This window comes from Tubulanus polymorphus, chromosome 8 (assembly GCF_964204645.1).
Source record: "Tubulanus polymorphus chromosome 8, tnTubPoly1.2, whole genome shotgun sequence".
NCBI lineage: Eukaryota > Metazoa > Nemertea > Palaeonemertea > Tubulaniformes > Tubulanidae > Tubulanus > Tubulanus polymorphus.
This window is the reverse complement of record NC_134032.1, coordinates 12985594-13007084: the sequence shown is the minus strand read 5'-3', so window position 1 is coordinate 13007084 and position 21491 is coordinate 12985594. Positions and strand designations below refer to the sequence as shown.

Below are 21491 nucleotides of genomic sequence, written 5' to 3'. Positions count from 1 at the left end.
CGGCTTTTAGTAATTCTAGTGGTATTCGGTACTTCAGAGATATTGAAAATTATGCAGCGGGATATTGGATACCACGAAAGGAAAACTTTGGATCCGCCCCTGATGAGTGCAGATTTACGAACCTCTTGTACCCGGTTGTATGACTCAAATGTTACTAACATAAGAAATCTACCCGCAGACCTCGTAAACAAGGGTTACTTTTTCTAAACAATGTTTCAAACGACTTTGCTGGCGATTCCCCCTTCCTCCCACTTCAAAATAACCAGGTAGAGTAAGTTAGGTGAAGTGTCTAACCACGGCTCTAAAACGATTCGAATTTAGAGTCGACATGTAGACTCTTAGAGTCCACATGTAGCCCTCTGTCCTGTAACCGACTGCGAAACAGTTGATATCGTCAAAATGGAAGTCACAAACAATAACCAATGCCTTTTGGTGTAATTGCTTTTGGTCACTTCAACGAGCAAAACAATTCTGCAGACATAACCGTTTTAGGCTGAAACTTTTTCGTGAAACTGGGCCCGCGGAAAATATCATTGTCGACTGAGCCACCTCGACCAACAGTCAGCCAAACGATCGACCCCAGACGGATTCCTAGCTGTCATCATCTGTGCTACGAAATGACCCCAGTGCCTATAGCCCGATGAACACGACGCTAAGAAACACGGAAACAAAATCACGTTTCCGCGTTAAAACGAGAAACATGATATTCGGGAAACAATGATTTCGAGATCGAACACGTTTTTCTGTTTTCCTGTGTCTGGGCTTAACCTTCACTTTTCGCTGTTTTCGTTGCGTAAATGTACCATATTTGGAATGCAGCAACGTTACTACACGAATGCATTTAAAGATACAGATGGAGCCTACCTTAGTAAGAAACAGGATCGATCGATGCGGTGTATTATTCTCATCACTTGTCTTTTGGCTTGACTTATTCTATATATATATATATATATATATATATATATGTATATATATATTTATTCAATGCACGATTCCACGCGAAGTGTGTTATCGAATTTATTTCGATATAGCGCCGCTGAGCGCAGGGCGAGGTCGATAAAGTTTATTGGGTTGATTGAATTCAGTCGTCTTGACTTTAAACATGAACAATCACACACAGTATCGATATATCTATGATCGATAGTGATCGGTTGGTAGAATTACGTGTATACGTATGGTTTAAGCGTGAGAGAATCGGCCGCACCCGCTGCCGATCGATGCTGGACATTGTGCAGGGTACCGGCAACGTTACTGTGGCAATCGGGGATTAGGTGAGAAGCGTCTACCTGGTTCGCTTATAGTGATTACTCATCGCGTAATATTCGGATTCGGCAGCCTAAAGATCCAGTTCATCGAAGTTGATCGAAAATGAACTAGTTGTAAATGGGTGTAAGACCTACTGTTTTTGTTTTTTGCGCCATCTATTGGCGTAGCGGCAATTAGTGGAATCCTTACCACCGTAGCAGATGTCCTACTGCGCACCTGGTGGACCCTCGGTTGCCACAAGTGGAATCCTCAAGTTAATCATACGCACGCTAGCAACACCGGATCCATACTTTGTTGTACATGTGCTTTTCTATGAATTAACTTGAACTTGTACTTGTCACAAGTAGAATCCACCTCTGTCGCAGTAGTTGATGTCCTACTGTACACTAGCACACCTGATGGATCCTCACTTGCGACAAGTAGAATCCTCCATTGCCGCAGTAGTTGATGTCCTACTGCACACTAGCGGCACCTGGTGGATCCTAGCACAATTGGGACCCTCTCTTGCCACAGTAGTTGATGTCCTACTGCACACTAGCGCACCTGATCCTCACTTGCAACGAGTGGAATCCTCTCTTGCCGCAGTAGTTGATGTCCTACTGCACATCAGAGAACCTGACGGATCCTCACGAGTTGAATGCTCTTTTCCCCATCGATGTCCTACAGTGCGCTAACGACACCTGGCCTATCCTCGCTGACCCTCGACTGCCACAGCAGCGCGTGTTCCCCAGAGAATTATAGCATCGCGTTATTCCGGGTTCACCGACGCAGTTTTCATTTCGTGGTGTTGGATCAACCACAAATACCTAAATATTTGATGCCTGCGCCGATAAACCATCATCACCGATGGGTAACCTTGCGCTATGCCGGTTAATAATCGGCAAAATTGAAATAAATCTAATAAACTTCTATACATATATACGCATAATCAACGAGTAGTTCATTCGTAGTTACGACGCGTTGTGCTGTGAGTGCACATTAGCATGAATTCAACTGGGATAGCGATTTTGCAAGCTACAGTCGTTCACTGCGACGAAGCTTTCTCTCTCTCTCTCTAAGGCTCCTCTCTCTCTCAACGGTACATTGGATGATCACGTTCGTATATCTACGTAGGCGGATTTTGCCGATCCCTATTAGAGCAAATCTCCATCCCAGTAGCTCTCTAGTCGGCGAACCGCGGTCAGATACTGGAGCGTCCACAAGTCTTTCGTCATCAATATTCATCCTACGATCGTCTTTTTCTCCACGACGTTTCTTATAGATATATATTCAGTTTTCCAGTTCAGCAGCGTTGGCGTAAAAACTTCTTATAAACGAACAAACATAATCGTAGCCGTTATTACTAAGCCGAGACCTCCGAGAATATGGCCGCCGGAACTCACCAAAACGTTTTGTTTAATATATGCAGCCTTCTATTGTCCGGGTACTTTTATCCTGCATTGTTGGGTCGGTTTCAGTTCTTTTAAAAAACTATTTGTGACGTGTTATTTCACCGGTTCTGAGACGGATGTTTGATTGTTTTGGATCATCGCGTTCCCCGCGTCATGCGTCCTTTATATATATCTTTATCACGCCGTGATAAAGATATATATATATATATATATATAAAGTTGCTTACCCCTTTTTCATCGTGATATTGACCCAACCCGCTCCGGACTGGCCCGAAATTCGTGCATCTCGGTGAAAATTTATTGGTCCCGTGAGATCCGAGGCAAAGCAAAGTCTTCTACACGTACGGTACTATGCCTTTATACCGCGCCGTGCTCCCGTTTTGGGTCAAAATATCACACCACCAAGGAGCCGTGGTATATCGAAATATCCGCGGCATCTTTTTCCATTAGGCGGTGGTAACTAGCCAATGACGTCATAGGGTAATTAATAGGCTTCAGCAGTACACAGTATGACTGCGGCGTATCAGCCTCTAATGCAGTATTTTACAGTTCTCCTTGGTTACGACAAACAATTTCTTCGTGAATTTATGAAAATGTGTGTTGACGCGTCTGTGACCCAGCAGTGGGTGGGCGATATATATAAACTTGGAAATCGAAAGTGACACGGCCGAATATATTGCCGGTATATGTGTTATGCATTCCGCCGAGGAAAATGAGTCATGCATGTAGATTTCCTTCGCTTTCAAACACAAAAAATCGTCTTTAGATCGTCGGATGGACTATAGGGAATATTACATCATATCCAATTTCTTTAATTTCGGTTGGTGCTTAAAATTAAGTCAACAAAATAAAAACGTAATTTTATGCTGTTCGCAATATACTGTCTACATCCACCCCCTGAGATCATTGCTGTCTACACCCACTCCCCAGATAATCTGCTGTCTACACCCACTCCCCAGATAATCTCCTGTCTACACCCACTCCTCGAATAATCTGCTGTCTGTACCACCGCCATCAGACAATCGACAGATTATCGCCATCCTCACACAAACTGATCTTCAAGACTTTGCCAGATCTCCTGTCAAAAACCTCTGTCATTTCTACCGAGGCCCATGAAGACATTTTGATCACCATCTATAGCAAATCAGGTTGTCCACATTGTACAGTGGCTGTTAGTTGCCTATATGTATTATGGCTGGTTGATGACAATGAACATTGAAAAATCTTTCGAAAACTGGACTCTGAGTGCAGTATCCACGATATTCATTTCTTATTTTCTAAAAAAATATTGTCAAATATTGTGGAACCTACAAAACCAGCAGGCCACTGGATGACGTGACCATAAGTGCCTTGAAAAAAAAGTCATTTTCAATCAGCTTTGAACTGGATTTAAAGGCTTTCGAGCTCAAATATCTTTTAAATACCCATCAAATTTCATTGAATATTGACTTTCATGAAACGTGTTTCGGTATACTACAGATTTCATTGATAATTCATTAATTTAGAGAAAAGTTGACCCAATTTGGATCGAAAAAGAAAAAAACTTGAACGTGGAGGACTGAGTTAACTACTAGCGCACCTGGCGGATCCTCGCTTGCCGCAAGTGGATTAGAGTATTCAAAGAGTAAGAAATTTAGATTAAAAAGATTAGAAAAGGATTCATATTTACTACGACGATCTAGCGATTACACTTTCTAAATACTATACGAGAGCTCACCTCTTCTCTTATCACGGTAATTTTGGCGTCCGTTCACAGAAAAAAAAGTACCGTACAATCACTCGCGTTGTGTCTTCGCCATAATGAATTCGGAAACGGCTCTTTATGCGCGGATACGGATTAGACAGGCGTTATTCCAACGAAATATCCCGTTCGTACATACGCGCGTCGTCGTTTCGTACGAGCCGAACGACGAAATAGGAAGATATGATAATCGTTCGTGCAATTGATTTATCATCCATCGTCGTGGTTTTTCTTACGCGTGTTGCGGAGTGTACAGCGCATCGAATTTGTTTAATAATTCACCATACGCGACCGGCGATAACTGCGGTGTAAAAACGTTGTTTTTCTCGTAGGCGTCACGCGGTTACCATATCGGAGCCTGGTGTGGCGTTCATCACATCATTTCACTTAATTAATCCAGTTTTCCGAGCGGGTCCAATTTAATCGTGATTTACCGCTGCAATAGGTTCCCTTATATAGAATAACTGCAACAGCGATGAATCCTATTTTCTCGTTTCCATATATTCCCACCATAAAGCGACTGTATTACATATATCTAATCAAGACGTGGGCTCCTCCTGCGACGATAGCTTTCGGGGGTCACCTCTCCAGATCTGACGGCCATTTCAGACACTGCTCCGCCGCATCTCTGTCAGCGTCTCTTCGCGCGCCTTCCAACGCCGTCGACGTGATGTGTACGTAACTTGAAGCGACATACAGCACCAGCAGCAGACTACGTAGTCTCGTCACATCATACGCTACACGACAGTAATCGTTCGCCTGTATATAATGTCGTCTTGTGTATGTGTGTATGGATTTCTAAAGAAACGGCGTTAAAAGCCAAACTCGTCAAAAAACAGCTCATCCTGACCGAAAAATGGCTTTTAAATGGCGCCACAGTCACGATCAACTTCTCGGAAGTGTTTATAACGTAGTTATTATCATCACCGAGTTGAGAATCAGGAAAATAGAAGGTTTAGAAATGAGTTTTAGAATAAATCACCGACAAGTGGTCTAGAGTTATCCGTTACCGAGTTGAGAATCAGGACCCTGGAAATGGAAGGTTTTCCAAGTGAATTCGAGAAAAATTCATCGGTTTTAAACGAGTTGACGCGATACAGGGCCGAGAATCAGGGAAATAGAACGTTTATTCAAATGAATTCTAGTAAAGTTCACCGATTTGAGTTTATTTGGTTATCGGTGCCCCATTGAATCTGAGAAATCCGGGCGTCCTGTTCTGATGCACACCGGCGAACCTGGTGGATCATTAACTATCACATTCGAATGTATAAGTCACCATTGAATTCAATTCATTTTCGATGTTTCCTAGCTGATTGATGTTGCCAGAACCTTGCAACTCCCTGTGCAAGAGGCAACTTTACCGGTACACTTCTTGAAGGCAGAGGATCATTCTAAACTCTTAGAGAGCACTTATACCTCAGCGACCACACCCAGTTAGTTACGAGCTTCCGTTAATTTACGATAACAAATGTTTATCTTTACCGGTGAACAGTGGCAAACCATAAAATCTCCCGATACCAATGACAGAATCATTATCAGGAATCGGAATAAAACTAATATCGAAAAGTAACAAGCAGATCAAGTTTGGACTAGAAATGTTAGAAAAACGTGTAAACTGCAAACTACAATCACCAAAACTCCTCCTATCTCCCTTGGCAAGCCAGTGCTGTTTAATCGTTGCTCAACTCTGTGGAATTAAAATTACCAAGAAAAAGAAAATGAAAAACACATGACAATCGCGCTTTTGTTCAATGAATTTCGGAGGGGTTTCCTCAGAAATGAGAGTATATATCCATATTATCGAGAAGAATGGTAGAAGAACCGTGTTAACCTATGAAATACCGGGTGAGATGAACACTGGAACGGGTAGAACCGCGTGGGTTAAACTGCTTTTATTAGAAATTACGAGCTTTCGCTATTAGTGCATAGTGGCTTCATCGTGTAAATGCGTAAATCATACCTATTGTTGTATCTGTGTTCTACATCTCGTGTATCTCCTCTCATTATGTGATTAGCATAATGATAGTCAGCCAGCCAACCTTAAAAAACTATCCTAAAATTCGACGATCACGAAGGTGGTCATCAATGTTATTCCAAAGGGAAGCAGCAACTAGGTTTAGATTGTAAAATTACTCCAAACCTAAGATGAGATATTCGAATTATTTAGCAAAAGTAGTTTAAAGTGTATTTCCCTGCCAAATGAAAATGAAGATGTTTTAATTTCAAAATGACTGATTTTAACGCCCCCTGTAGGCCAAAAAACGAAAAAATTGTAAAAGGCATCCATCACACATGATAGCCCACATACTCTGCTATCAAATGAGCCCGGATGCCAAGCTGTAACAAAAAATGCCGTGATCGTCGAATTTTCCATGATTGGCTGGCTGACTATTAGACGAGATACGAGATGTAGAACACAGACGAAGTGAATTGGTAAAACATAACGTCCGAGGTGATTCAGTCGTCATTGGGCGAATCGTTTGTCTGATGTCATACAGTCGTCGTGGTCAACGTTCTGTTGTCTAAATGCGAGAGCGCCGATCTATGCCAACGTATCGGACGTCCATCGCGGCTTTACTTTGAGCACGCAGCGAGCCTAGATTTCCATGGTCAGTCGCTTATTCAGAAACCTATACCCCGCACCTATTCCAGGGACGTATAAATTAGACTTTCTAGTTTCTACATCCAAGCAGTAACTCGCCCAACAGCCCCAGAAAAAAGCGTCTTTTTCACGCGTCAAAAATCTCTAAACAAATCGGGAGAAATTCCCTGCTTGTTTCTTTATCGGCTTGAACACTTTGAAAACCTGGCCCTATCTCTTTCCTCGTGATGCACTGATACATCCAAAACCACGAATAACCAGAACTCCAACCACCAAGACATAACAACCGCCAGTCACTGAGCGATGCTGAAGATCTGCTATTTCGCTACAGAGTAATATTTGATGTTTCAAAACTTTAGAAAAAAAAAATCGTAGAAATTTCTCGCTCGTTTTCATCGACTTTGAGATAAACGGTGCGAAAACCCACACACTACATGTCTGCAGAGAAACAACTCGAGCTCTGTGCTGCGTGTGTAGTGCACCGTTTCCTCGAAATGAGAAACTTACTAACGAAGGAAACTGAATGATATGCATTGTTATTTCACCTTAAAGATTTGACTCATCGTCAAGTACACGTTATACGTACGGTTACCGCGTGTGCAGAAGAAGTAATCGTTATTCCTCTATTTCTAGTATGCGTTTAAATATATACTAGTGAATGTGTTATATAAGTACATCGCTTTACTAACTCTGATCGCTCTCATCCACGCCGTCGATCGCGCCTCGATATTCAAAGCTAACTTCTACGAAACTAATTGTTTAACTCGAAGAAACTTCTAGTGAATTTTCTCCGGAATATTGGCTGTCGCGACGCGAGAGTGGGCGCGACAGTAAACGGGTAAGCGCTCTGCCCGTCTTATCAGAGGTAAGTCTGCGAGTCAGTTTTAAATTAGTTAGAGAAAATGAAGGCATGTACAAGGGAGGTAGAATCGGCGGAACTAGAGTTGAAACTTGTTGGCAAGAGGCGAGTGTTACTACCGGTACTGTATAGTATCCTGAGTTGGTAGTTTCGAAGTTTAACACCAAGTTTTCCCCTGATGACGTTACACAGTAGGTTTTATTCAAAACTAGCTCATTTTCTATTAACCTGTATCTTCGTGCTGGATCTTGACCCCCCCCCCCCCGAATTCAAACGAGCCTCCAAAAAGATATGATATTGTTATTGGTATAGTTTTGATTGATAGATTACTTCTGAAATCAGATAGATGGCCGACGAATTATCTAGTGAACCTGGTGGATCTTTGATTATGCCACAAGTGGGATCATCGATTGCTGCAGAAGTTGATGTCCTACTGCACACTAGCGACGTCTGGCGAATTCTCACTTGCCAAAAGTGGGATCATCTATTGCTGTATTATTGTCACTGCACACTAGCACACCTAGCGGATCCTCACTTGCCAAAAATATAATCATCCATTGCTATAGTAGTTGATGTCCTACCGCACACTAGCGCAACTGGTGGATCCTCACTTGCCACATATGAAATTCTTGATTGCAATACTGATAGTTATCAGAACTTCCCAGGACCGCTTTTCAGAGCCTAGCGGAGAAGATGCCACGTAATAGATAAGTTAATATATGTTTATGTATCTGAGTTATTTCTTGTCGGCCTGGCTGAAAGATGCTCCTCCGCACGTGATGATATTTTATCGAAGGTATGAGGCGCATGTGTTTTATATATATAGATACAATACGGGTGTTTAGCGGTCGTATAATATTTTGATAGTATATATTCATACGTGTAACCCGACAGTAACGATCATACTTCAAAACGCGCGTCGGATACCTTACCGTTCTTCGCTCCGTTGCGCCGACTTTTTTTGCAAAGGTAAGCAGTATTTTCGAATTGAACGATTATTTCTGCGGCAAAATATTTACCACACTGAGCGGCTCGTCGCTTCATCTCGAGTAAGAATAAGTTGATTCTCAATTATTTATCTTGTAAAACCTCGACGGAACTACACCCGTTGCCGATCGTGCATCAGATCTTTGCCGTCATTCGTAAAATCGTGTGGAAAAATAGATATGTTAGATATCTTAGAAAGTGTTCGACGATGATCGCATCTGAACTTGGGAAATTGAGAAATAGTAGTAGTAAAAGTAATTTCATTTCTATTGCGTCCTTTTCCACTGCATGATAAGCGCGCTCCATTAAATTGGTAATATTACCAACTCTAATCCGTGTATCAGTCATCTCTCCCTGGAGAAGTAACATCCGAGCAGTTGCTAGGCTGAATACGATATCATAATATTTTTTCGTCCACAATTCTTTCTAAAATTCAAACATCAAATTTCAAAACTTGACCATCAATTGTTTTGTATCGAAGTGAACAATCTACTTATACGGATGCTTGTAAAGTGATGAAATAACGTATGAATTTGTTGTTCAAAAACTTCTTCTTAAACAGATAATAGGTAATAACCTAGTCTTTCCAGTTGCGAAGGCTATTTTTTGGACCGAACTCTGAATCATCAGGAACGTATTGCCCTAATTATTGAAAGTGGCTTAAGTTGAACAGATAACAGGCCCACTCTTTCACATTTTATACCGGTATAGCTTAGTTTACTATATTTTCCATCCGTTAACATTCACAACGTTTAAACCAGTTAAGAAATTGCCTCTTCAATTTACAGCGAGGAGCAAGTTGATTTAACATACGTCAGTTATTAACGCTTATAGCCGAAAGGTCACGATATCTACGGAAAGGTCATTAAATATTGTACCTAACTGGGTGCTAATACGACCCTTGTGAATAAATACGCGATACGACGGACTCGGTGCATCTTGTACCCGAAAAACCGTCGACCAAGTAGTCCACGAGCTAGCCCAACTTTATTTAACAATTTCAGCGTAAACGATTCGATAGGCACAGTCAAAAGAGAACTCACCCTATCTGCAATGAAAGGGAACGTTAGGTTGCGGAACTTGTTCGTTAACTGGGGGTAGCCTTCGAAATCTAACCCCGTTATAGGGATCTATTAACCAATTTGAGTATATTCTCAGTTTTGGTGTCAATGGACAAGCAGTTGCAGTCAAGGATAATATCACCTTCAAGACAATTTAGTCGCTATTGTTTAGTTTAGTATTAAAGACTCTGTTGCCCAGATTCGAACTCATGGAATCCTGGATTGAAACGAACCCTAACTCAGTGACCCATGTCACAAACCACTCGGCCACTGCAACCTTCGCAGTGCGTGGGTGTCTGGAATTCGTCTCTGACAAATCTCGCAGAAATAATGACTTCTAATTAGTAAAGAACTATACGATTTTTTGAGTGTAGGCCTATAATCACATTAATAAATTGTGTCCAATTTTGGTAATTGTCCAATTTTGGTAAATGTTCACTCGTTTGCGATCGGAGACGTCTTGAACAAGGATATCTCATAGACAAAGTCAATACATGAAACTACTCTATGTATACGATTGAGTTGAAACTTATAGTTATCGGGAGTTGAGATAGAGTTAGGCAGATCTAGCATGTTATAGGCCGTAAGTACACGCGTTAGTACATGTTCGCATCGATACAGAAAACTCAAATAAAAATGTTCGAACAAAAGCCCCGATATATTGCTGCAATATTTGTTGGCAACGCGTCGTACATAAGCTCACACCGTGTGTGCAAACATCATCCGTAAATCAATTAACACACAACAAAAAAAAGAATTTCCGCGTCCTGTATACCGTGCGGCACAAACAGTATGGGACAGTTTTTAGGGAAGTCATTCTGATCGGGAAGCATGTTCGCAATCGAACCAGGAAGAAAACTCGATCATTCTTTAAAATATACATGTCGGGTAAATGTACATGTACATGTATATACTGATATCACTCGGGCGAAAAAAGGTCGTTGCACATGTTTCCGACGTTACACGTGGATTATCGCGCTTATTAACGGATTAAGAATGGCTCGGATTAAGAAGACCGACGTAATTCCTTAATGGGACGTCGGTAGGCGAATAAGCAAAACCATGTGTGGCCAGTCTGTCGTTGTCCGGCGTGTCGTTAAAAATGTCACTCGTTTAACCTGTCGCGCTAATATAATACATAGTCATACGACGCACAGGCCTATACATAATACATAGACCGTACGCCAAAATATTTGGCCATAGTTAGTTTCCAATTGGCGTTATATACTTAATCGTCTTCTTCTCAAAACTTAGGAGCTTTCGATAGATAAGTTCGGTTGTACGCTCATACGTAAGTACGTTGGTATTGATCGTATTCTGTTTTTGGTGAAAATTGTGTTGAAGTCCTTTATAACGTTGGTACCAGTGAAAAAACACGGCGTTGTAACGAATTTGGCGTTTTGAGAATGGTATCTCCGTTGAATTTGAGTTTGGTTGAGCAAATTTGTTCTCTGAAAAATGTTGGCGTTATGTGAGCTGAGGCATTAAAGAGGATGGCAGCGTTATAACGGGGTTTGACTGTATTTCGGGTTGCATATCTCTTTCGATCGAAAGCACAAAAAATCGTTTCGCTCTATTTAGTTCCTTCTAAATAAGTTTCCGCTGATCGCCGCTATTATCTCTACACGCAGTAGCAACTTTTCTCTCTCTCTCTCTCTGCGAAGGCAAGTATTAGTGACTCATAACGTATATATCGTGCAATACGTTACAGGGGTTTGAATATAGAATGATTTCTATAATTCTTTAAAGTTGGAGGGAATATGATAATTAATGATATTTGACGATACAAACTGCTTATTTTGAAGATAAGGGCGATGTTCGGACCCGTTCGGTGCCCGCCTTAGGAAACCCTCCTGAAGATTTTGTTTTCTTTGCTGGGGATATAATATTTGATTTATATACTTATATTCTTATATACTTATTTATATGATTATTTTTTTGGTCGATTGCAAAATAAAAATCTAGACAAAAGAATCAACTTAATTTCTTATCGAAAAACAAATGATGATGAAAAAGGAACTAAATTCTAATCGAATGTGTTCTACTGTTAGACACGCCATCTGGGGGATAGCTGCAGGTTTCGTGAAGTCCAAAATATCGATCCCGAAAACTAAATACTTTTAGGGTATTTTTGTGTGTTTTAGTTGATAAATTGATCGAACAGCCATCCCGGAGTTAGGCTTCTATAGGAGTAATATACAAGATGCCTCCGTGGAAGAAGAAATACAAAGTGAAAAAAGAAAAAGACAGCACAGATACCAAAAACGTGGATAAGAATGGATCATCAGGGGTAAGTTGGAAACTTTCGATTCGAGAATTGTTTTTACGTCACATCAAAAATCACGACCGAAAAATTGATGAAAAATTGAAAGCAGCCTCTACAAGGCCTGGTTTCACGAAAAGGATTAACCATTCCAAACTTCATTCGTCAGAAATTAATTTTGCGAAGAAATCAAATATAAACGTATTTGGAGTTAAACTATACTAAAAATCAACATAAGTTTTGTTAGTATATTTTCGTCAACTACAATGAAGTGAAATGAAAATATCTAAATAATAATTTGAATATACTTTGAATATACGTATTTTGTTTAATGGAACGCTGAACAGCAGCGACCCTCAGTAATCGCCTGATAGAAAGAAAATATCATTTCGACGTAATCGGAATCATTGTTTCACTTGAATAGCGATAGTCGGCAGCACTGTCGTTTAATAAACCGCCTGTATATCTCGCCGTCTTGCAACCTATTTTCACCTATCACAATATATCTATTAATACGTCGCAATTGGAAACCTAATTTTTCGTTGCTCTCTTTATGTTCGCATTTTTAAAATCCAATCGGTTGAAATTATCATTTGCGTTGTAATTACGTAGATTTATTTATACTAATGGGTCAGCTATTGACTTCGAATAAAACGATGCTGTTTGATTGTTAACATGCTACACTATATGGGAGGGTATCAATGTTTATGATATATTCATGCATATAATATATCCCTGGCTGGGTAGAGTAGGCGACGTCGCTATGCTTACACACACATACACACCACAGCGGCACACTCCATTCATATCATTGTCAAGCAAAAAGCGTTCTCCCGTTCGTATGTCGACTAACGCGAAGAGAAAAAAAAACACACAAAACGAAGACGCTCGTTTTGACGAAAGGAATTGAATCTGTATTTTAGTTGAGCTCGGTTTTAGCAAAGTAAATAGATGCCCTCGTCGATGAGCGCACGCGAGGTAGGCTATACACAATGATGACCGTGTGCAAATGTCTTTTCGAACCGTCATTGTTCCCGTCAACACTCTGACTCTATACGCCGGAGATGAAAAGCAAACGATCGTTTGTGTGACCGAGTTCGCTCGCTGAGAAATTGGTCTTCGGTTGAAGATTAACCTAAAGAAAATCTCGTTGATTCATCGGTTTTTCCTCAGTCTCCATGCAACCGTCTGAGGTCGGGGGATTCTCACAGCATCATCCGCGCAGCTGAGGAATCGTTGAAGTTCTAGTAGCGTACGACGTTTTGTGAAATAATTACATCGTTTAGTTTGTGTTGATTCCCTGTGTGTCAATCCGGGTGACACGAACATATTAGAATCTGAACGAGTTGACGTTAATTGCTGTGTTTAAGATCGATGTTATATATGTATATGTATCTATACGAAGCGATGGATTATCAATGAAGGATATGCATTAGTTGGATTATAAAGCCTAGATTAGGATTATGAAATTATACGTTCTAGCGCAGGATTATAGTATTAGGAATAGATAAAATTGAGATAACTTCAAGGTATCGACCATGTCGCATCATAATGATTACATGTGCCATAGCATTGCCAGTATTGCATCCTGTTGCGTTTCCGGTCGTTACGGACCCCGAACCAAACGACTCTCCACTGATGTACCCCCTAAGGTAAGTTTTGCATTGGAAACAAAAAATGGAAGATCGGGACGTAAATTCACAAATTCATTCGAATTATGGTTTCAAGTTGGACAAAGGGACCATTTCGTTTTCTTATCTAGACGAGGTTAAAGGGAGCAGTCGAAACGTGAACGAGGAACCCTAGAAATGATCTGAAACGGTTTTTCAATGAACCCATCGAGAACCATCTGAGGATAAAGCAAGGGTTTTTCTAAAGAACTCATGGATGGAATGGTTCCCAAGAAAGAACCCAACAAAAAGGCTCGCTGAAGAACCTTTCAGGTTTCTCCATGGGAGGTAAACCGAAGGCCCTTTAAAAGTTCAACAGTAAACACTTCGTTCTAAGAGTGATAGCCGATGATACCCTTGGGTAATAGAATATGCAGGTCTTCCTTATTTTATCGGGCACCAGCTGGATACTCAGAGATTGCGTATCAATAGTTTTCTGACGTCGAACTTTCATTCTGACATCTTAACGAAAGATTTGATGCATTGTTATTACACAGTCTAGTGTGTCTCGCGTTGTTTTTGTATGGACCCCGCGTCATTTACGTAAATGCCATACGCCTAAAAACGTAACCTGAATTTCAGATGAGACAGGTAGCACCGAGGCGCTACATCTACGTATATTCTGCTAATCATAGTAATGCGTAGAAGGCGTATGATGATTGTTTTTGATGGATAACTTGATCCATTAGCAATCCTCTGGGCCAAGTTGCGCACATTTGAGAAAAAGTTAATTCCACGGGTGCTCTTAAGTTGTAAGATTGGCTATGGAACTGCTATTTAAGCCATGACTGTCATGGCTGTGCAACTGGCCCCTGAGGCATTTGTTATGATTCAGCTTACTCAGTCATCACTCAGTTACAGCTTGTATCATTGTGATTCAGACCGTACGCGTACATGATTGAGATCAGTTGTGCTTTTAAAACTCGAAAGTTTCGCAGTTTCATCGGCTCAATTCCATTTCCATGAAATGAATCGTAGCGATGTCATCTTTTGGTTTTTTTTGCATGTATCCGGCATCTATATCATAACTTCCATGCTCGGAACATCAAAGGACGGCTCCGGAGGCGGACAGTCGGCTATATTATGAATCTGCAGGTGTAGACACCTATTTAATTTTATAAACGATTTTGGCATATTTTCCAAGACGACTCTTCTGCTACGAAAACAGACTTTCCAAATCTATGCACACCAGGGGCCTGTTTTGGTACCAACTTTACCCAACTTAGTAACTCAATTGGGTTAGCCCCCGGGTTAAAGTCAATAGTCTATGAAAATGGCCCATCTTTAATTCATAAGATGACTGTTTATCGTGGAGACTTTTGTTTCTGGTTCACTCCACATTTTCACGGAGAAAATGTCAACAGAATCTTGGTCAATAGAGCGATTTGTTTACATTACATTTCGAACTGACATTCCGGTGTCGGTAAAGAATGTATTTCGTATACAAGACACACACGTCATATACCGGTATATGACAATAATATATTTACAGCAGTGCGCACGTTTTGTCTCCAAGTCGTTGATGGAATTTATTAGATTTCTATTATTCGATCTGCGCCGAACGTCTCTGCCTAATCGAATCGAATCTTTCCCGAACTCGTCGTAATCGATGCTCACTGAACTATACGAATGATTTTCGTTATATTTTACGATGTACTCTTCCTAGAAAGGTTTTAGTTTGTTTGTTTATCTGACGATATTCCATCGTTCGGATCTTGGATTGGCGCAAGGCTAAGCCTGGTGTATTAGTTCGCGTGACCTCACGACGCGAACGCGCGGCCTTTGAAGTGTTGTCCGTGCGGCGAAGCAGCCAGCGGGACTCGAACCTGCTTGTCACGTAGCGCTGCAGATTGACGAGCGGGTTCGAATCATGTTAGCCTCTTACGGTATACGGGCATCCGCCACATCCCAAAGCCCGTGGTTCCGTCGTGAGGTTACATGAAAAATCCTATAGGGTAATTCTTGGGAAAAGCCAGATCCGAACATTTTGTAAAAGCAACAGCAAGCAAACTATTACCAGCGTGGCCATTGACCTGGAAAACTTGGAAAACTCAGCATAATCTAGAGAAACAAATCAGGGAAATCTCAGAGAATTCGGTTATGATTCACCACTCGCGTTATAGCTTCATGCCGTATTTGCATAGCATACGTATAATATTTGCGAAGTAAAACCTGGGTGCCTGAAAAATTGTTTGCTATTGTGAAAAAAAACGTATTTTTCCCTTCAATCCCGAAATTGATTTTGTGGCAGCCGACTCTATATAGGTTGTATATATTCGCTCGAACTGATGAAGCACCTCTGATGTGTCGGTCCGGATAGCCGCGAATCAGCCAGCGTGCGTGCTGCCTTACGCTGTAGCATAGAAACGGCTTTCATATCCCGCTTATAACGAATCGATCTCTGCTTCCAGGGTCCACCACCACCACCACCACCGCCGCTTCAACCCGTAGCGTCAAAACAATCAACTCACCTTGGTGTGGAATATAACTTTTGACTTCGTTCACGAACGCAAGGCTGAGAAGCGAAGAAAACGGTTCCATTTAACAGGCAGACAAACCCGGGCAGGTCGACACTAAGACGTGGGCTTGAGAGGCGCAGTGGCCGAGTGGTCACTGGTCTCGTCAATCCAGGGTTTATGGGTTCAAACCCTGGTGGCGACAGAGTTTCTAATTGGTCGAAGGTTCTTCTCTGGTCTCTCCCCATTGGTAGAAAGAAACATCGAACCCGCTTATAATGCTATGCGTGGCGCTTAGCGGGTTGAGGGTGTTAAAAAAAGACATGGGCTAATTAAAGGCTAAAAAATTCTAACCAGCACTGGTGGTATATAGACCGTTTATTCCAGTAGCCCCCCCCCCCCAGAACTTATGTATTCTCTTGTTTTCCTAAAACCCAACGATTTCACTTTTCTATTACGTAACCTTTATATTTCACAATGATCTAACATTCCGCAATAGGAATTCCAAAAACGTCCGTGTTTACACATGGTTTTGCTTCTATGACGTGCATACCTGCCCTGGTAGGCATCTAGGGCCCGATACGTCATGCGTCGACTTCAAATGATTTTTCAAAGCTACGCATACCCTCGTTAGGCGACAGGGTACGAGATAGCTGACTATTCGCCGAGTCGTCGGCCAAAACTCATTTTTGCTAGGTATACACGAATACTTTTGCGTGCATATGCCTAATGGAACCGTCGCCACTCGATCCTTTCTATTCTTAGAATCAGCTTTCGCTGAAAATTACCCTTCGTACGTTTAGTTGAAAACCTGTATTCCTGCAGTTTTTATACCTGTGTCGCAGGTGGCAAGCGTTAAATAGATCGCTTTTTAATCTGGTTTTGTTGTTTATAGTCATATATCCTACAATAATGTTATTTGAACGCCGTGGAGATCGCGTTGATGTGTGCGTCTTATGCAAACATTGACGCTTATACGGCGAATTGACGAAGTCTCGAATGAGACACGAGGGTATAGCCGTTAGGCTTTAGAAGTATGAACGAACGTGCGACGAATGTCGTATCATTTTTTCGCGGTCTCTCAAAAAATCGTACAATTGCGGTGGGCACACTTTCGGACGCGTCTTTGATTACGTATAGTTATCGCTGCATTCGACATGGAGCCGACCGGCGATGTTGTAAATTATTGCGGATTTACTTCGAAGGCTATTTCGGTATCATCGCTTGAGAATCTGAACACGCTGACCAAGGCGTTCCAACCTTCTCGTCGAATAACACCTTGGTTCGTACGGCGTTGATTGCTATCCGCTATATACGCTGAAAATGCTACGAATATTTATCTCCAGATAATCGCCGTTGCTACCCTGCAGTATATATAGGCCTATACATACAGTTTAATAGTTAATGCCGGAAGGATTAAACGCTCTTTCGAGGATTCTAAAACGCTGAAGTCAAAAAAAGTTCTCGTTACGTCATAACGTCCTGAATGCGTCTTGATATACTCAGCATTCACGTGACTGATGACATAAATTAGAAAATCTACTTTTTATTTATTCGATTTGAAAAAAAGAAAAAGTAGATTTCAGTATTAAGTGAGTGGACTGCTCCGCGATTTCGCAACGGTTTAGCTGCATGGAGTTCGTTATCTGCGTCGTAAAGTACGATTCGAAAATAAATACGTATAGGAATTGGTTTTATGTCGTCTACAGGTCTTAGAGATTGTCGGTGATTATGTCGATAGAACTGCGTGATCGAAAACGATTAAGTCGTCAATAATCGATCGGCTGTGGAAATATCGCGTTTCCCGATCGCATCGGAATATGTCCGGCGTGACGTCATTCTTTAAAAATTTCGGATGTATCGGCAACAACCAGCGACGGAAGAAATCACCGAAGAATCAATGCTCATCAACGATTTCATCTGCAGCGGCGGCGAAGGCGGAGGCGGCCGGATATTCCGATCGCCGCTTTGAAGACAATCAGGTAGCATTCAATGGCTTTTTATTACATATAACCTACATACAGGCTGATGCTTGTTGCCACATAGGCTGATGCAGTGACCGGGCCAGGAGACATCAAAAGTGGAATACATGGAATCCTACTTTGTCAAATTACTTATGAAGTCGATGTCCTATTGCACGCTAGCGACACCAAGCGGACCTTCACTTGCCACATGTGGAATCCTCTTATGCCGCAGGATACGATGTTCTAATGCACGCTAGCGACACCAAGCGGACCCTCACTTGCCACATGTGGAATCCTCGATTGCCACAAGTAGAATCCTCTATTGTCCTACTGCCCACTAGTGACACCTCGTGGATCCTCACTTGCCCTACTGTCCACTAGTGACACATTGTGGATCCTCACTTGCCACAAGTAGAATCCTTCTTTGAAATTCAGTGTTTTGTCACTTACGACGACTTGTTACTGTGTGTCTAATGGCTAGGGAAAGATATGTATGTATATATTTCTTTTTTCACGAAATGTGCAACATGGCCGGGGGCAAGTTTCGATGAACGTGAAACTATATTTAACAACAAAACACGGGCGTTCGATCAAATACTGAGACATCATTTACAAATATATTGCTTTTGTATAGGTGCGTCGTGCATCTATATTTACAAATAGATCAATCAATGTTTTGTTTGAGGTTTTAGGTCGGCGGTGCAAGTTTTGATTTATATTCATCAATTCATTTCGAATATACACTAGCAGATTCCAACGACGGATAAACCAATCCCCGTACCGCGCACTACTATGATGAAATGAAAAGGAAGCCAACGAATAGTCCAAATATTGAAAACCACCTCTTGACTTGAAGCGATCGTATAGCTGCGTCGCTTCAAGTCAGCTTAATAAAGAAGTTTCCAGTTTCTAGGCGCCATTTTGTGGAAATTCAACGCAGGCTTTAACTGCAAATAACCCTCTTTAACCTCTGTGAAAATTGGAAATATAGCTTTAAGAGATACTTAGATATTTTAAAATTAATAAATATTGCGATTTCTTTTACGCACGGTTAAGATATGCGGTCCTTGGTTTCACATCATCACTGTTCTCAATTGTTGCGTTCAAAAATTCCAAGAATCGCCAGCAAATATCTGCATTTCATTTCCTTTAAAATGGTGTGTAAATTGATTTCGTCAAGCAAGGGTCTGCAGAACTATATGATATTCAATCTAAACTTATGTTTTAAAAATGAGCGCAAATTATCGCAACAATGGGGACCTCGCGGGACCGCCACAAAATGGCGCCTAGAAACTGGAAACTTCTTTATTGCTTCGGACGGGCTGTCAACAGACAATGCCGCAATCTAATGAATTCGAGAGGTCATTTTTACAATATTGATGATTTGATGTCCATCTCACCTTTTCATTACATAGAGATACTGTAGGGTTGATCGTTGGTATAATTTTTATTCATTCATTTTCAAATGTGAATGGCCCGCGTGGACTCCATCTTACTTGGGACCGGTCAATTCGGCATTTGTTGCTGCCAATGAATTTTTCTTGGGCCCTTATCAACAGCATATACAACATTTTCGCACAGGAATGGAAGTATTCTCCAATTCAATCAAATCCTCTATATAATCATACTTAACAAAAGTGATGGCGGCGATTTTTTTTGCGTAGGCACGCGTACAGTCTATATCATTGACAATCGCTTCATTTCGCCGACCCACGACGAACACGTTTTCGCTCGGAATACACGACATTTAATATTGAAAACTCATCTGTTGTTTTCGAAAACGTCGCGATCAGGTTTTGATTAATGACGAACAAGCGCGCAAAATTGCGTCGAGTGCGCGGGTATCATTTTTACCGATTTCTAAAATGAGACAATCTGTCTAAACTATTGATAAGTAAAAAGGAACCCATTATGAAACTAAAAGTTTATACGCGTTATCTATTTACATTGCGTTGTTAGGCGATTACATTAAAAAGCTTTGCGTTGAATTCTCGGGAAAGATTGATAGATGTTTCATTTGAAACTTTTAAGGCCCAAGGACCCGGCGTCGACCTACACGCCCTTGCGCCTGCCAGCGAAGTCATTCGTAACGATTGTCGCGCATGTCGTACTGTTCTACTTTCCGTCAGGCGACCATCTTACCCGGTGGTTACGTCACCCAGTCCAGGGGCCAGTTGCACAGTCGTGACTTAAGTCCAAAAGTGGTCTTAAATCTTAAAACTGGTCTTAAGTTGTTAGATTAGCTATAGAACTAAGTTGGTCTTAGACTGGTCTTAAGTCTAAGCCATGACTATGCAACCGGCCCCTGGAGCGCGGGTTGTGTATGCGTTCCTATAAGCACGACTCTTGTCGCCTAGACCACACCTGTGGTGGCTGGTTTTATGTTCTCATATCGTGTGCGGAGAGATCTTAGGTTGACTTGGTATTCGGAGACAACCAAGGGTGTTTCCAAATGGACTTGGGTTTCAGTATTGGCTGAATGCCCAAGGAGTTTATAATCATCGAATCGATATTCATTTCTACCCGTATTTAACCTTCTGTTTACGTGTATTTTTATTGGATGCACCTTGTTGCCCGTATCTTTTTACTAACTTAGTTCGCTATTGAACTTTTCGTATACTTTACCGGATCGTAAATAACCCCGTGGGTGTCAAAAGTTGACGATGCAACTTCTATCCACAAATACCCTCTCCGCGGCGTTACTTCATTTCGGTTGAATACTGTTAAACGCTACAGTACCGAAACGCCGTATACGCGAATGTTAAGTTTCTAAAACGCTGAAAATCCGAGGAATATTCAAGGAGTTTTGGAGAACATAATTCTGGAAATTGTTTTATACAGCATATCGAGTCTAGATATGGTCTACGTAGCTTGAATATACGCTTGGGCCCGGATTCATTTTGAAGAATCGTTTTTTTTCCGACGGAATATTTTTCTCGAATGAAGACGCTGTGATTATCGTGATATTTCCTTCGCCGCCTATATCGCGCCTGCATCGTACAACGGAAATGACGTCGTTATCTGTCGTTTCCCGCCGCAAGTCGTTAGCGAGAAAATTTGGCCAATTTGTAAAAATATTGAAATTCAACCGAAAGGTACGTACTGTACACACACACTCACTCTCACACTAGACGACATGTCGAGGCGAGTGATTATCATTTTCCATTTGTGGCAAGTGAGCATATACCAGACTCCTGGCACTCCCACCACCTTCCAATCAATTATTTGATA

The 21491-nt window shown here is 41.5% G+C and overlaps 1 protein-coding gene across 5 annotated transcripts in view; it reads left to right on the top strand.

The window, feature by feature from the left end:
* The first annotated feature begins 7773 nt into the window (after positions 1 to 7773).
* The window catches only part of LOC141909509 (neo-calmodulin-like), a 44506-nt gene continuing 30788 nt past the window's right edge, over positions 7774 to 21491 (top strand). For 2 of the 5 annotated variants that reach the window (XM_074799926.1, XM_074799924.1), the window contains exons 1-2: positions 7774 to 7865; positions 12052 to 12197. In XM_074799926.1, the coding sequence (XP_074656027.1) occupies positions 12111 to 12197 (87 nt within the window). In that variant the 5' untranslated portion in view covers positions 7774 to 7865; positions 12052 to 12110. Of the gene's footprint in view, positions 7866 to 11127; positions 11199 to 12051; positions 12198 to 12960; positions 13823 to 17236; positions 18279 to 21491 lie in introns of those variants that run through there. The other 3 variants (XM_074799925.1, XM_074799923.1, XM_074799921.1) reach the window with 3 other exon arrangements.